General features: G+C 47.6%; 3 protein-coding genes and 1 non-coding gene across 7 annotated transcripts; 2 read left to right on the top strand and 2 right to left on the bottom strand.

Annotated features, from left to right (window-relative positions):
* The first annotated feature begins 834 nt into the window (after positions 1-834).
* On the top strand, positions 835-4471 carry rpl3 (ribosomal protein L3). 3 transcript variants are annotated; one of them, XM_056407230.1, is made up of 9 exons: positions 835-1003; positions 1235-1403; positions 1700-1835; positions 2027-2476; positions 2561-2656; positions 2772-2891; positions 3237-3296; positions 3991-4035; positions 4374-4471. In XM_056407230.1, exons 1-7 carry the CDS (start codon positions 934-936, stop codon positions 3279-3281), a joined length of 1086 nt encoding a protein of 361 aa, XP_056263205.1. In that variant the 5' UTR covers positions 835-933; the 3' UTR covers positions 3282-3296; positions 3991-4035; positions 4374-4471. The 3 variants fall into 3 exon arrangements, with proteins under 3 accessions (XP_056263205.1, XP_056263204.1, XP_056263206.1); XM_056407229.1 differs by lacking the exon at positions 3991-4035 and adding an exon at positions 3608-3652; XM_056407231.1 differs by lacking the exon at positions 835-1003 and adding an exon at positions 3608-3652 and having other exon boundaries at positions 1313-1403; positions 1522-1835.
* LOC130189414 (small nucleolar RNA U83B) lies at positions 1871-1965 on the top strand. Its single transcript, XR_008830794.1, has one exon. It is a non-coding gene; the product is annotated as a small nucleolar RNA U83B (small nucleolar RNA).
* Positions 4472-5065: 594 nt separating the features above from the next.
* LOC130188754 (uncharacterized) lies at positions 5066-9272 on the bottom strand. Of its 2 annotated transcripts, XM_056407228.1 has the most exons (4): positions 9206-9272; positions 6683-7267; positions 6479-6607; positions 5066-6364 (listed from the first exon to the last, which is right to left on the bottom strand). In XM_056407228.1, exons 2-4 carry the CDS (start codon positions 7141-7143, stop codon positions 5470-5472), a joined length of 1485 nt encoding a protein of 494 aa, XP_056263203.1. In that variant the 5' UTR covers positions 7144-7267; positions 9206-9272; the 3' UTR covers positions 5066-5469. The 2 variants fall into 2 exon arrangements, with proteins under 2 accessions (XP_056263203.1, XP_056263202.1); XM_056407227.1 differs by lacking the exon at positions 9206-9272 and having other exon boundaries at positions 6683-7906.
* Positions 9273-9368: 96 nt separating this feature from the next.
* Positions 9369-12341, bottom strand: apol (apolipoprotein L). The gene is made up of 4 exons (XM_056406840.1): positions 12256-12341; positions 11132-11764; positions 10468-10587; positions 9369-10380 (listed from the first exon to the last, which is right to left on the bottom strand). Exons 1-4 carry the CDS (start codon positions 12339-12341, stop codon positions 9369-9371), a joined length of 1851 nt encoding a protein of 616 aa, XP_056262815.1.
* Between the last annotated feature and the right edge of the window lie 128 nt (positions 12342-12469).

Below are 12469 nucleotides of genomic sequence, written 5' to 3'. Positions count from 1 at the left end.
ATAACAACACAAACATTTCAGAAATATCATTCGATTAAAATACATTTTATTTTTTATCGTCCAAGTAAATAACATCAAAACTTGTAAATATTGATTTGTTCGTGTATTTAAATTATTTGTCAAACAGCGACATCCAGTGGCGGCTCAGTTGAACAACATCTGCATGGTGAAATAAACGCTCTCAGCGGAGAGTCTCGCCGAATCTCGCGATATCTGCTGCGTATATAAAGCAACGTCTTCCCTTCAGTAGATCTCTTTGAATCGGATTCGAGGCGAAATGGTGAGTCGCATCTACCTACCATCCATCGCGTATCTCACACATCCTTTACTATTTACTTATCATATCCACTCGTTTACTCGTATAGAACATTGTTAGTGTTAACTTAGATATATATTTATGTTATTTCACTCTGATACTTCAGTAGTGGTGACTTAAACTTTCCTACTGGCAACACGAACCAAAATGGCAGCCTGAAACAGGCCGCATTTTGTAACTTCCAAAATAAATGTACTCTTGAGACTAGCATTGTATATTTATCTGTTTCAATTGATTTATTGCTTCCTATAACAAGCTTAAACCACGTCATGAGTGATAGCTCAACATTCACGAATATATGTGAGCTAATGCTAACCATGTCGAGAGCGTGGGGAACCAGGGCTTCCTTGAAATAGACTTTACATATAAAAGGGTTAGCTCTCTTTATATATTCATGATTGTTTACCTGACGTGCACGTAGATGCAGTCAGGTGAGGCGGATCCGCATCGTGGTTTAGCTCTCGAGCTAACGTCACGTGTTTCTTTCTCTCCAGTCTCACCGAAAGTTTTCCGCTCCGCGTCACGGCTCGCTGGGCTTCTTGCCCCGCAAGAGGAGTCGTCGTCACCGGGGTAAGGCCAAGAGCTTCCCCAAGGACGACCCCAGCAAGCCCGTGCACATGACCTGCTTCCTGGGCTACAAGGCCGGCATGACCCACATCGTGCGCGAGGTCGACAGACCCGGCTCAAGTGAGTAGAGGCAATTATTATGCACTGAAATATTCATCTTGCACGTTTAGGATATTGCGCTTTTAGTTATTTACATGTAGAGTTGTGCCTATGATGAGTCTCTCGACGGGCGGACATAATGGGTTTAAAACCCCCTGATGAATGTCGAGCACTGAGCGCAGTTTATACCGACGAATGAACAGTCGCCATCTTTTACCTTTATAAAACGTAACCGTTTTATTTGTTCTGCAGAGATCAACAAGAAAGAAGTGGTTGAGGCCGTCACCATCGTGGAGACTCCCCCCATGATCGTGGTTGGCGTCGTGGCTTACGTCAACACGCCCCGCGGCCTCCGGTCCTTTAAGACCATCTTCGCCGAGCACATCAGTGACGAGTGCAAACGTCGCTTCTACAAGAACTGGTGAGACGCGACGCAGGACACGTTCAAATATTTGAAGCGGGTGTTAGTCGCCCGGCCGAACATGTTAAATATCTGTTGTCACTGAGCGAGTCTAACACGACGGTGGCCCCTGTGGCAGCTCCGCTCAGGCGCCACGTGCCCTGATGAGCTCCGGGCTCCTCTGGCCAGTGGAAAGTGCTTCTTAGAAGCTGCGCCATGAGCCGAAAAGCAACCAGCTACGCACTGGGTTCTTCCGCTGGCCCCTTCTGGGGTTATGAAGGACCAGTGCAACCTCTGTGTATGCCACATGCTCACAGGTACAAGTCCAAGAAGAAGGCTTTCACCAAGTACTGCAAGAAATGGCAGGATGATGAAGGCAAGAAGCAGCTGGACAAGGACTTCAATGCCATGAAGAAGTACTGCGAGGTCATCCGCGTCATCGCCCACACACAGGTTGGTGAAGTCATTAGATTGCGGGTAATGTCTTTAGTTGTCGGTGATGAGACCACGGATCTTGCGTCAGGCATGGCGCCCTATAAATATGTGAGGATACCTTTCCAGCTGCCTTCCTTCTGAGACCACAGATAATCGTGTCACCGCACAGTTTATTTTCACTGTTTTCTGACATTCTGTTGTCTCTGCAGATGCGTCTGCTGCCCGTGAGGCAGAAGAAGTCTCACCTGATGGAGGTGCAGCTGAACGGCGGCACCGCCTCCGACAAGGTCGACTGGGCCCGCGAGAAGCTGGAGCAGGCCGTGTCCATCAACAGCGTGTTCAGCCAGGACGAGATGATCGACGTCATCGGCATCACCAAGGGCCACGGGTACAAGGGCGTGACCAGCCGTTGGCACACCAAGAAGCTCCCCCGCAAGACCCACCGTGGTCTGCGTAAGGTGGCCTGCATCGGCGCCTGGCATCCGGCCCGCGTGGCCTTCTCCGTGGCCCGCGCCGGCCAGAAGGGCTACCACCATCGTACAGAGATCAACAAGAAGATCTACAAGATCGGTCAGGGCTACCACACCAAGGACGGGAAGCTGGTGAAGAACAACGCCTCCACCGAGTACGACCTGTCCAACAAGAGCATCAACCCCCTGGTGAGTGGGCTGCAGCCCGGATTCAGGTGACGCAATCTCTCCTGGAAGGAAACTAACTGTCATACCTTTTTGTTGTAATTACAGGGCGGCTTTGTCCACTATGGAGATGTGACCAATGACTTCGTCATGGTGAAGGGATGCGTTGTGGGGACCAAGAAGAGGGTGCTGACTCTGCGCAAGGTGAGCACACATCGTAGTGTCTTTATTATACTGCGCCTGAAGTATACCACAAGGACCTCCATCATATAGTCTCTCTGACGACTCGCGTTCAACTCATTTTCCTTCTCTCTTCCAGTCTCTGCTGGTGCAGGCCAATCGTCGTGCGACTGAGAAGATCGACCTCAAGTTCATCGACACCACCTCCAAGTTCGGTCACGGACGCTTCCAGACCTTCGAGGAGAAGAAGGCGTTCATGGTAAGACCTGCTCGCGCCTCCCCGGGCATTACATCTATTTTCCCAGTCGCTTCTAAGAAGTTTGTCTTATTGTAGAGACATGCTACATAAAAGATTAATGTTCACCACATCAGAAACCTTGCGAAACTCCGTCATGTCTTCTGTCTCCGCACTATACGTAACCTGGTTCAGTCTTCAGTGGACAATGGGTTCCATTTTAGTGCCATAGTGTGCCCCATCGAGGCAGGGGAGCAGCGCTTTGTGCCCGCTCCCTGTTCACTCTTTGGGAACAATGGGATTATTATTAGCCATAAATATATTTATATATATGCGCAATATTTTTGATCGCATGTTCTCTTCTCACAGGGACCACTCAAGAAGGACCGTGTGGTCAAGGAGGATACTGCATAATTCCTCAGATTCATGGTAAGACTAAAGACTGTGCAGAACCTCTCTTTCGAAATGCCTGAAATTATTATTTTCAACCCGAAGAATAAATCACAAACCTTGCAATAAATTGAATGTTTGTCTCCGCACTATACGTAACCTGGTTCAGTCTTCAGTGGACAATGGGTTCCATTCTAGTGCCATAGTGTGCCCCATCGAGGCAGGGGAGCAGCGCTTTGTGCCCGCTCCCTGTTCACTCTTTGGGAACAATGGAAACTGCTTTAAAACTATAAATCTAGACCGTAATGTTTTTAGCATAGAAACTGATTTGGTGATTTCTCTTCTCACAGGGACCACTCGAGAAGGACGAAAGCGCATAAATCTTCACCGTCATGGTAAGACTTACTCGAGCCTCCATGTGCAGAACATCTCTTGAAAGACCTGTAACATCATTTTTGAAATGCTGAATTCGACATTGATGTGTAGAATGAATCACAAACCTTCAAATACTTCAATGTTATGTCTCCGCACTATAAGTTACCTGGTTCAGTCTTCAGTGTGGACAATGGGTTCCATTCTAGTGCCATAGTGTGCCCCATCGAGGCAGGGGAGCAGCGCGTTCTGCCCGCTCCCTGTTCACTCGTTGGGAACAATTGAAACTGCTTTAAAACTATAAATCTAGACCGTAATGTTTTTAGCATAGACACTGATTTGGTGATTTCTCTTCTCACAGGGACCACTCGAGAAGGACGAAAGCGCATAAATCTTCGCCGTCATGGTAAGACTTACTCGAGCCTCCATGTGCAGAACATCTCTTGAAAGACCTGTAACATCATTTTTGAAATGCTGAATTCGACATTGATGTGTAGAATGAATCACAAACCTTCAAATACTTCAATGTTATGTCTCCGCACTATAAGTTACCTGGTTCAGTCTTCAGTGTGGACAATGGGTTCCATTCTAGTGCCATAGTGTGCCCCATCGAGGCAGGGGAGCAGCGCTTTGTGCCCGCTCCCTGTTCACTCTTTGGGAACAATGGGATTATTTTTAGCCATAAACATGCACCGCAATATTTTTTTAGCATGAACCTGATTTTTTCCTTTTCTGTTCTCACAGGGACCACTCGAAGGACCTCATCATGGATCCTCCCGTCTCTGCTTTGTCGACTCCACCGTTCTGCAAAGTTGTTTAATAAAAAAAAAACTCAAAGATTTTATCTTCGCAATTTCATTTCTGTATTAGCTGTCACGTGGGGTCATGTGACATCTTGTCAATTTAAACTAGTTTGTTTTCATGGAAGGTGTGCAGGTGGCCGCGGGTCCTTCGTCCATCGGGCACCATCGTAACTTTTTTTTTTAGCAATTAAATATCTCTTCTGCCTGTTTTGTGATATACATGCCTTAAAGGTGCTTAATATTTCTATAGTGAAATGATATTGGTGTTATAATTTTTTTTTTTTTGTGTGCCAATTTTATCACGCAGTTGAGCTTTACTGATTTGTCAAGTGAATAACGTCTATGGACCGGGCACTACGTTAGAATTGACAAGCAGGTGGCGCTTTGCAGTACATCCTTATATCTATCATGTCAGAACTAACGCCTCCCAACTAAGGGAGAAGTCGTTTTTATTACTCATTATTTAGACATCTGACTTTTCAGGAAACGGTGGTTTTAAAGGTTCTAAAAGGCTTGTTCGCATCAGTGGATTCGCTTTCTTTTGTCTTTTGGCAATGGAACTTATGACAATATCCTTTTTTTGGTATGAAATGGAAAATCTTCCTTTCTTCCTAAACTAATGAGACCACATGATAGAGGTGAAAGAAATATCTTTATTAAAATCTTAGTTTTTTACAAGACAAAGTGATTTCTCAAACTCCCTTCGTATACATATTGTATTAAGTCAAACTCCTCAAGTGAGAAACTTATTCTACAGGGAATCAAAGCGTTGCGACAACGCAGGAGCCTCAACCGACACATCTTCTCATGTTGCGTGAAGTCAACATCTTGATTGGCTGAAGCAGAAAAGGCATCTTAATGTGTTGTATTTATTACTTATATGGCAAAAAACATGCATTGAATCATTGGAAATGGAATAAAGTGGCATTTCTCTCTTAAAGATATTCTTAATAAAACGTATTACTGGTTGACGTTATGAATTGAGACGAGGCTCGTCATCACAAATCAAAAAAATCGTCCATCTGTTCTTGATCTCTTCATGGATAAAATGACATCTCCAGGGCGGCTTTGTTCTCCTCCGACGTCGGCAGACCTTTGTCCAGGAAGTCGTGGATCTTCTGCCACGACTTCACCTGTGAGCCCCACAGTGCGGCTCTGGCTCTGATGAACTGGGACTCTTCGGTCTCGCTGCCGTTGGCCAGACTGAAGCTGTTCTTACAGATGCCGATGACATCCATGCCGATGAAGAAGACGTTCAATCCGATGGCCTTTTGTATGGCTGTCTTGGAGAGGGCAAGGGACCCCTTGACCGCCGTCTGTCCGACATCTTGTGCTTCTAACGTCGCCCTGGAGATGTTACGTAAGGCGTTTGCTCTACGCACTGGTGCAATATCAGAGATATCGGTAAGAAGTGATGCAGTTTTAAATCCAACTGATGCAACAGTCTTCAGCCGAGGTAGCAGAGTCAAATAATCCGGCTTCCATTGGATGTTCACAGCTGGTTGAGTGGACGCCACCTCCAGACAATCCTGGATGCTCTGCACAGCCTTCATGAAGCTCTGGAAAGACTCATTGGCTTTACTTAGAGACGTACGGTTTACCACGATCTCAGTGATTGTGGTGGTCACGCTGGTGGCTCCACTGGTAATTCCAAGCGCCGTCCCACCCATCATTAAACCCAGAGAAAGTCCGGCTGTGAAAGGAATTAATGCCAAGCCGGCGATGGAGAGCACACCTCCAGTCAACCCCACGGAGCTGCCCACCACACTGGAGATCTTCGCCCCCTTGTTCATCCGGTCGAGCGTCACGGCGCTCTGCTCCACGTCTTTTAGAGTCTGCCGCATCCCGGGCCCACGCCTGCCGAACTCACGGATGAAGTCAGAACACGAGACGCGCTGGAACAAGAACACCATGCGGAAGTGCTGGTCCATCCTGGTGGAGAGGAGAGAGGGTGTCCTCACGCTACATTCAGCGAAACGGTGTCCTGGACGAGGGTAACTTATAACATGAAAACTTGAATACCACCAACACACGGGAGACGCTTACCGGATTTCTGTGAGCTGATCGATGTGACAAAGCATCCTTTGGACTTCTTCTTCTGTATCTTTTGACAAAGCCACACGGAGGTCCACCAGGGTTCTGCCGTCCGTCTTCAGGGAAGAGTCGCCGAAGAAGCTGTGAAAGACAGAGGACTCTACGACATGTTGCATCCTAGTTCAGTGAAATGATGAGAACAAAATGTCTCAGTACCTTTTCTCTAGCGTCCCACAGATGTCCTGGGTGGTCTTCACGTATTCGTTCAGCTGGTACCACAGCACCTCCACATTCTGAAGTTTGGGAAGGAAGAAGCTGCTCGCGTCTCTCTTGAACCCGAGGAGGCGAGGGCAGATCATCCGCGACGCAAAGATGGCCAGCTGAACGTCTTCGGGTCGGATCCCCTCCGGCAGGCGGAGGACCCGGTTCTCTGGCGCGAACATGTGACTCGAGGTGACCGCCAGGTTCTCCAGCGCATCCAGAAAGGACTCGAGCTGCTGCAGACCCCCCAGAGTGCCCTCCAGCATGGCGGCCAGCTCCAGCTCGAGTTTTTGTTGAGCTCTGTCTTTTGTCAGATTCTCCACCGCATCCTGAAAGGAGCCACCCTTCTTTAAACCTTGCAGAGTTTCCTTCAGCACAGAAATCTGGTTTTGTTGTTGTCTTGTCATCTTTGTCATCTTTGTCCACTCGGTCTTCCTCGCAGCCGTCCATTTGGAGAGACCCTCACAGAATCCTCTCACGGTGTCAATGTGTCTGAAGGTGTCTTTGATGTACTGGTGCAAGGCCTTCTGCAGCTTCTCTCTGTAACACATAGGCCCATCTCAGTGAGGGGGGGGGGGGGTCTTACTGGTCTTTACCGACAACACTTTAATCAAAAAGATACGCGACGAACAGGAAGACTCAAAATGACCACAAAGAAACATCGGACGACTACAAAGTGACTACAAAGAGACAATGTGACTCCAGATAGACACAAAGTGACTACAAATAGATACATGACTACAAATAGACAATGTGACTACAAATAGATGCAAAGTGACTACAAATAGATACATGACTACAAATAGACACAAAGTGACTACAAATGGACAATGTGACTACAAAGAGATACAACGTGACTACAAATAAACACAAAGTGACACAATGTGACTACAAAGACACAAAGTGACTACAAAGAGACACAATGTGATGACAAAGAGACACAATGTGACTACAAAGAGACACAATGTGACTACAAAGAGACACAATGTGATGACAAAGAGACACAATGTGACTACAAAGAGACACAATGTGACTACAAAGAGACACAATGTGACTACAAAGAGACACAAAGTGACTACAAAGAGACACAATGTGATTACAAAGAGACACAATGTGACTACAAAGAGACACAATGTGACTACAAAGAGACACAATGTGACTACAAAGAGACACAATGTGACTACAAGGAGACACAAAGTGATGACAAAGAGACACAATGTGATGACAAAAAGACACAATGTGACTACAAAGAGACACAATGTGACTACAAAGAGACGCAATGTGACTACAAAGAGATGCAATGTGACTACAAAGAGACACAAAGTGACTACAAAGAGACACAATGTGATTACAAAGAGACACAATGTGACTACAAAGAGACACAATGTGACTACAAAGAGACACAATGTGACTACAAGGAGACACAAGTGACTACAAAGAGACACAATGTGACTACAAAGAGACACAATGTGACTACAAGGAGACACAATGTGACTACAAAGAGACACAATGTGACTACAAGGAGACACAAAGTGACTACAAAGAGACACAATGTGACTACAAAGAGACACAATGTGACTACAAAGAGACACAATGTGACTACAAAGAGACGCAATGTGACTACAAAGAGACGCAATGTGACTACAAAGAGACACAAAGTGACTACAAAGAGACACAATGTGACTACAGAGACACAATGTGACTACAAAGAGACACAAAGTGACTACAAAGAGACACAAAGTGACTACAAAGAGACGCAATGTGACTACAAAGAGACACAATGTGACTACAAAGAGACAATGTGACTACAAAGAGACGCAATGTGACTACAAAGAGACGCAAAGTGACTACAAAGAGACGCAATGTGACTACAAAGAGACGCAATGTGACTACAAAGAGACACAATGTGACTACAAAGAGACACAATGTGCATATAGCTTAAAGGTGTCGACCTTTGCTCTGATATTGGCGTTAGAGCCTTATCAGCAACCCCCTGAATGATTAACACAATGAAGGTGTGGCTGTTGGCGCTCTTCATCTCAATCTGTGAAACAAGGTTCTCATGTGTTGGCAAAAACATAATCCTACTAATTTGCAGCCTTTTTTATTTCTCGAGTTCACAACAAAAACCATAAAGCCTTTGTTTACTCTCGTTGTCCTGTTGGTTTACTCAACTGCTGAAAAACTCCCATATCGGCTAGATTACAGAATGTAATCTGCATTGTAGTGCCGGAGATATGGAGTCGGAGGCGGAGTATTCAGGATCGAATTCCAAGCTTTAATATCCATCAAGGAAGAGAACCTTACCCACACAACTGCTTAGCATAACGAGTTTGCAGGTCTCACATGCATCAACCCCTGTGTCACAACTTAACTGTCCGTGTGGCAACACCATTCCTAAAGGTGAATTATGTTAACATTACGTGTCACCACAGCATAATGGTTTGAGGCTCTAATTTCATTTGACAGTGATTGCACCTGGAGACATAAATATGAATTCTGGTTCCAGTGGTGTTGCCCCTGTGAGGTGACGTGCTGGCTGGAGAACCACAAAGAGCTCCTCAGAGTTCATGTCGACGATGTCGGAGCCGTGAGTCTGAAACGGAGCTGATCATCGTCTCCTGCGTCACACGGCCGCTCCTCATTGTTCCTCTTCTTCTTCTTCATCCACTTCATCGAAGGAAAGGTCCTTTCCCGTTTCCCTCTCCGGATAAAACGGCGTCTCCAGGGCGGCTTCGTTCTCCTCCGACGTCGGCAGACCTTCGCTCAGCGAGTCGTGGATCTTCTGCCACGACTCCACCTCCGAGCGCCAGACGGCGGCTCGGGCTCGGATGAACCGCGACAGCTCGGTTTTGCGGCCTTTGGCCAGACCGACGCTGTCCTTACAGATGAAGAAGACGTCCAGGCCGAGGAAGAGGGCGTTGAGCGCCATCAAACCGGCCCTCGCCGATTTGGAGAGGGCGAGGGGCCCCGTGAGCGCCGCCTTGCCGATATCGGGGAGATCTGCCATCGCCTTGGGCACGTTGCGCAACACTTTCCCTTCCTGCAACGCCACTTTGCCCGCACTGGCGGCCAGCTCTTCTGCTTTCAACACCTTTAAAGCCGAGGCGCTATCGACAAGCATGTTGACACGTTTCCCGATGCCGCCGACACGTTTCCCGATGCCGCCGACTCCAAGGACCACCGCGCCGACTCCCTGAACCCCGGCGTCGGGCCCGTCGGCGTCCCTCCGGGCGACCTGCTCCAGACATTCCTGCAGCCGCTGCACGTCCTCCACGAAGCTCCGGAAGATCTCGCCGGTTTTCTTTTGATGTTTGCGGTTCACGCCGATCTCCGTGGCGGCGGTGACCGCGCCGTTGACCCCGCTGGTGACCCCCAGCCCCACCCCGGTCAACGTCAGAGCCAGAGACACTCCGGCGGTGACGGGGATCAACGCCAAGCCGACGATGGAGAGCACGCCCCCGACCGCGCCCACCGAGCTGCCCGCCACGCTGGAGATCTTGGCCCCCGTGTTCATGCGGTCGAGCTGCACGGCGCTCGCCTCCAGGTCGGTCAGCGACCGCAGCATGCCGGGCCGGCGCTCCTGGAACTCGGCGATGAAGTGGGAGCACGGCCCCCGAAACAAGAACACCGTCCGGAAGCTCCGGTTCATTCTGATGAAGAGCAAAGGAGAAACATAAGAAAGACATCAGAAGGTTATCGCTTTAAAATATTGAGGACCGTACATTGATAACGCTCACCTGATTTGATCAAGCTCGTTAATTTGAGAAAGCATCTTTTGTACGGCATCTTCAGACAAATCCACGTCGAGGTCCACCAGAGATTCATCGTTCATCTCCATGGAGAAGTCACTGAGGCAGCTGGACAGGAACACAATATTTAAATTGGTTTATTTTTATTTTTGCCAACAATGTGCATGACAATAACTACAACGGGCACTCGGTAGAGCGCATACCTTCGCATATCACTGGGCATTGAATTATGAACATTTTGGCATTAGTTGCATGTCAATTGGATAAAAATTGACCGCGCTATGGTAAAAAAAAAGATTGTGTCCTTTTCATGACCTTGACCTTGACCTTTGACCCAATCGATCCCAAAATCTAATCAAATGGTTTCCGGATAATAACCAATCATCCCACCAAATTTCATGTGACTCAAAGAAGATTTTGACCTTTTCATGACCTCGACCTTGACCTTTGACCCGATCGATCCCAAAATCTAATCGAATGGTCCCCGGATAATAACCAATCATCCCACCAAATTTCATACGATTCGGTTTAAAACTTCTTGAGTTATGCAAATAACACGCAAACACGCACTCATACAAATAAATACACGGCGATCAAAACATAACCTTCTGCATTTTCAATGCGAAGGTAATAATGTGTAAAGTCTCAGTACCTTTTCTCTAGCGTCCCACAGATGTCCTGGGTGGTCTTCACGTATTCGTTCAGCTGGTACCACAGCACCTCCACATTCTGAAGTTTGGGAAGGAAGAAGCTGCTCGCGTCTCTCTTGAACCCGAGGAGGCGAGGGCAGATCATCCGCGACGCAAAGATGGCCAGCTGAACGTCTTCGGGTCGGATCCCCTCCGGCAGGCGGAGGACCCGGTTCTCCAACGCGAACACGTGACTCGAGGTGACCGCCAGGTTCTCCAGCGCATCCAGAAAGGACTCGAGCTGCTGCAGACCCCCCAGAGTGTCCTCCAGCACGGCGGCCAGCTCCTCCTCAGCGCCGCCCCGGCGGTCTGCGGTCCCCTGGGTGACTTTGCTCGCCACGTATTCCAAAAAGGCCTGAAAGCGGCGCTCCGACTGCCTGACGTGGTCGATGGTTAAGTCGATGCGGCCGGCCCGGTCTTTGATGTCCGTCATCATTTCCAACTCCGTCTTCCTCCGAAGCGTCCATTTCTGGCTCCCCTCGCAGAATTCCCTCACCGTGTCGATGTAGAGGAGGGTGTCTCCGACGTAGCAGCACAAGGCCGCCTGAAGGTCACGTCTGGAACGCAAAGCATCGTCAGTTCGTGGACGTTCAAAACTGATTCAACTTGACTCTTGTCGTGGAGTCAGACCGTCGCTCTTCATCTCCAGAGGCAACGACATACTGAAGAAGATGTCTAACCTGCACAATATACTACTGGAGGAGACACTAAATGACCTCAGAGATACACTAAATGACCTCAAAGAGACAATAAGGGACCTCAAAGAGACACTAAGTGACCTCAGAGACATTAAATTAACTCAAAGAGACACAAAGTGACTACAAAGAGACACAAAGTGACTACAAAGAGACACAAAGTGACTACAAAGACGCAATGTGACAACAAAGAGACACAAAGTGACTACAAAGAGACACAATGTGACTACAAAGAGACACAAAGTGACTACAAAGAGACAAAGTGACTACAAAGAGACATCATTTAACTACAAAGAGACACAATGTGACTACAAGGAGACACAAAGTGACTACAAAGAGACATCATTTAACTACAAAGAGACACAATGTCCATATAGCTTAAAGGTGCCGACCTTTGCTCTGATATTGGCGTTAGAGCCTTATCAGCAACCCCCTGAATGATTAACACAATGAAGGTGTGGCTGTTGGCGCTCTTCATCTCAATCTGTGAAACAAGGTTCTCATGTGTTGGCAAAAACATAATCCTACTAACTTGCAGCCTTTTTTATTTCTCGAGTTCACAACAAAAACCATAAAGCCTTTGTTTACTCTCGTTGTCCTGTTGGT

The sequence above is a fragment of the Pseudoliparis swirei genome, chromosome 23 (assembly GCF_029220125.1).
Source record: "Pseudoliparis swirei isolate HS2019 ecotype Mariana Trench chromosome 23, NWPU_hadal_v1, whole genome shotgun sequence".
NCBI classification, from domain to species: domain Eukaryota; kingdom Metazoa; phylum Chordata; class Actinopteri; order Perciformes; family Liparidae; genus Pseudoliparis; species Pseudoliparis swirei.
The sequence above is the reverse complement of the archived record's forward strand: the minus strand, read 5'-3'. Positions and strand labels throughout refer to the sequence as shown.

What these genes read in the sequence shown, in the direction of transcription:
- rpl3 (XM_056407230.1), top strand. Translation starts at nt 934, where the DNA reads ATGACCTGCTTCCTGGGCTACAAGGCCGGCATGACCCACATCGTGCGC. An exon ending in GGTCGACAGACCCGGCTCAA is followed by an intron (nt 1,004 to 1,234) that starts GTGAGTAGAGGC and finishes TTTGTTCTGCAG; the next exon opens with AGATCAACAAGAAAGAAGTG. An exon ending in GGGTGCTGACTCTGCGCAAG is followed by an intron (nt 2,657 to 2,771) that starts GTGAGCACACAT and finishes TCTCTCTTCCAG; the next exon opens with TCTCTGCTGGTGCAGGCCAA.
- LOC130188754 (XM_056407227.1), bottom strand. Translation starts at nt 7,278, where the DNA reads ATGTGTTACAGAGAGAAGCTGCAGAAGGCCTTGCACCAGTACATCAAA. An exon ending in TGTGGGACGCTAGAGAAAAG is followed by an intron (nt 6,608 to 6,682) that starts GTACTGAGACAT and finishes TGTCTTTCACAG; the next exon opens with CTTCTTCGGCGACTCTTCCC. An exon ending in GATCAGCTCACAGAAATCCG is followed by an intron (nt 6,365 to 6,478) that starts GTAAGCGTCTCC and finishes CCTCTCCACCAG; the next exon opens with GATGGACCAGCACTTCCGCA.
- apol (XM_056406840.1), bottom strand. Translation starts at nt 12,341, where the DNA reads ATGAAGAGCGCCAACAGCCACACCTTCATTGTGTTAATCATTCAGGGG. An exon ending in ACGCCAATATCAGAGCAAAG is followed by an intron (nt 11,765 to 12,255) that starts GTCGGCACCTTT and finishes AAGTTGAATCAG; the next exon opens with TTTTGAACGTCCACGAACTG. An exon ending in TGTGGGACGCTAGAGAAAAG is followed by an intron (nt 10,588 to 11,131) that starts GTACTGAGACTT and finishes GTTCCTGTCCAG; the next exon opens with CTGCCTCAGTGACTTCTCCA.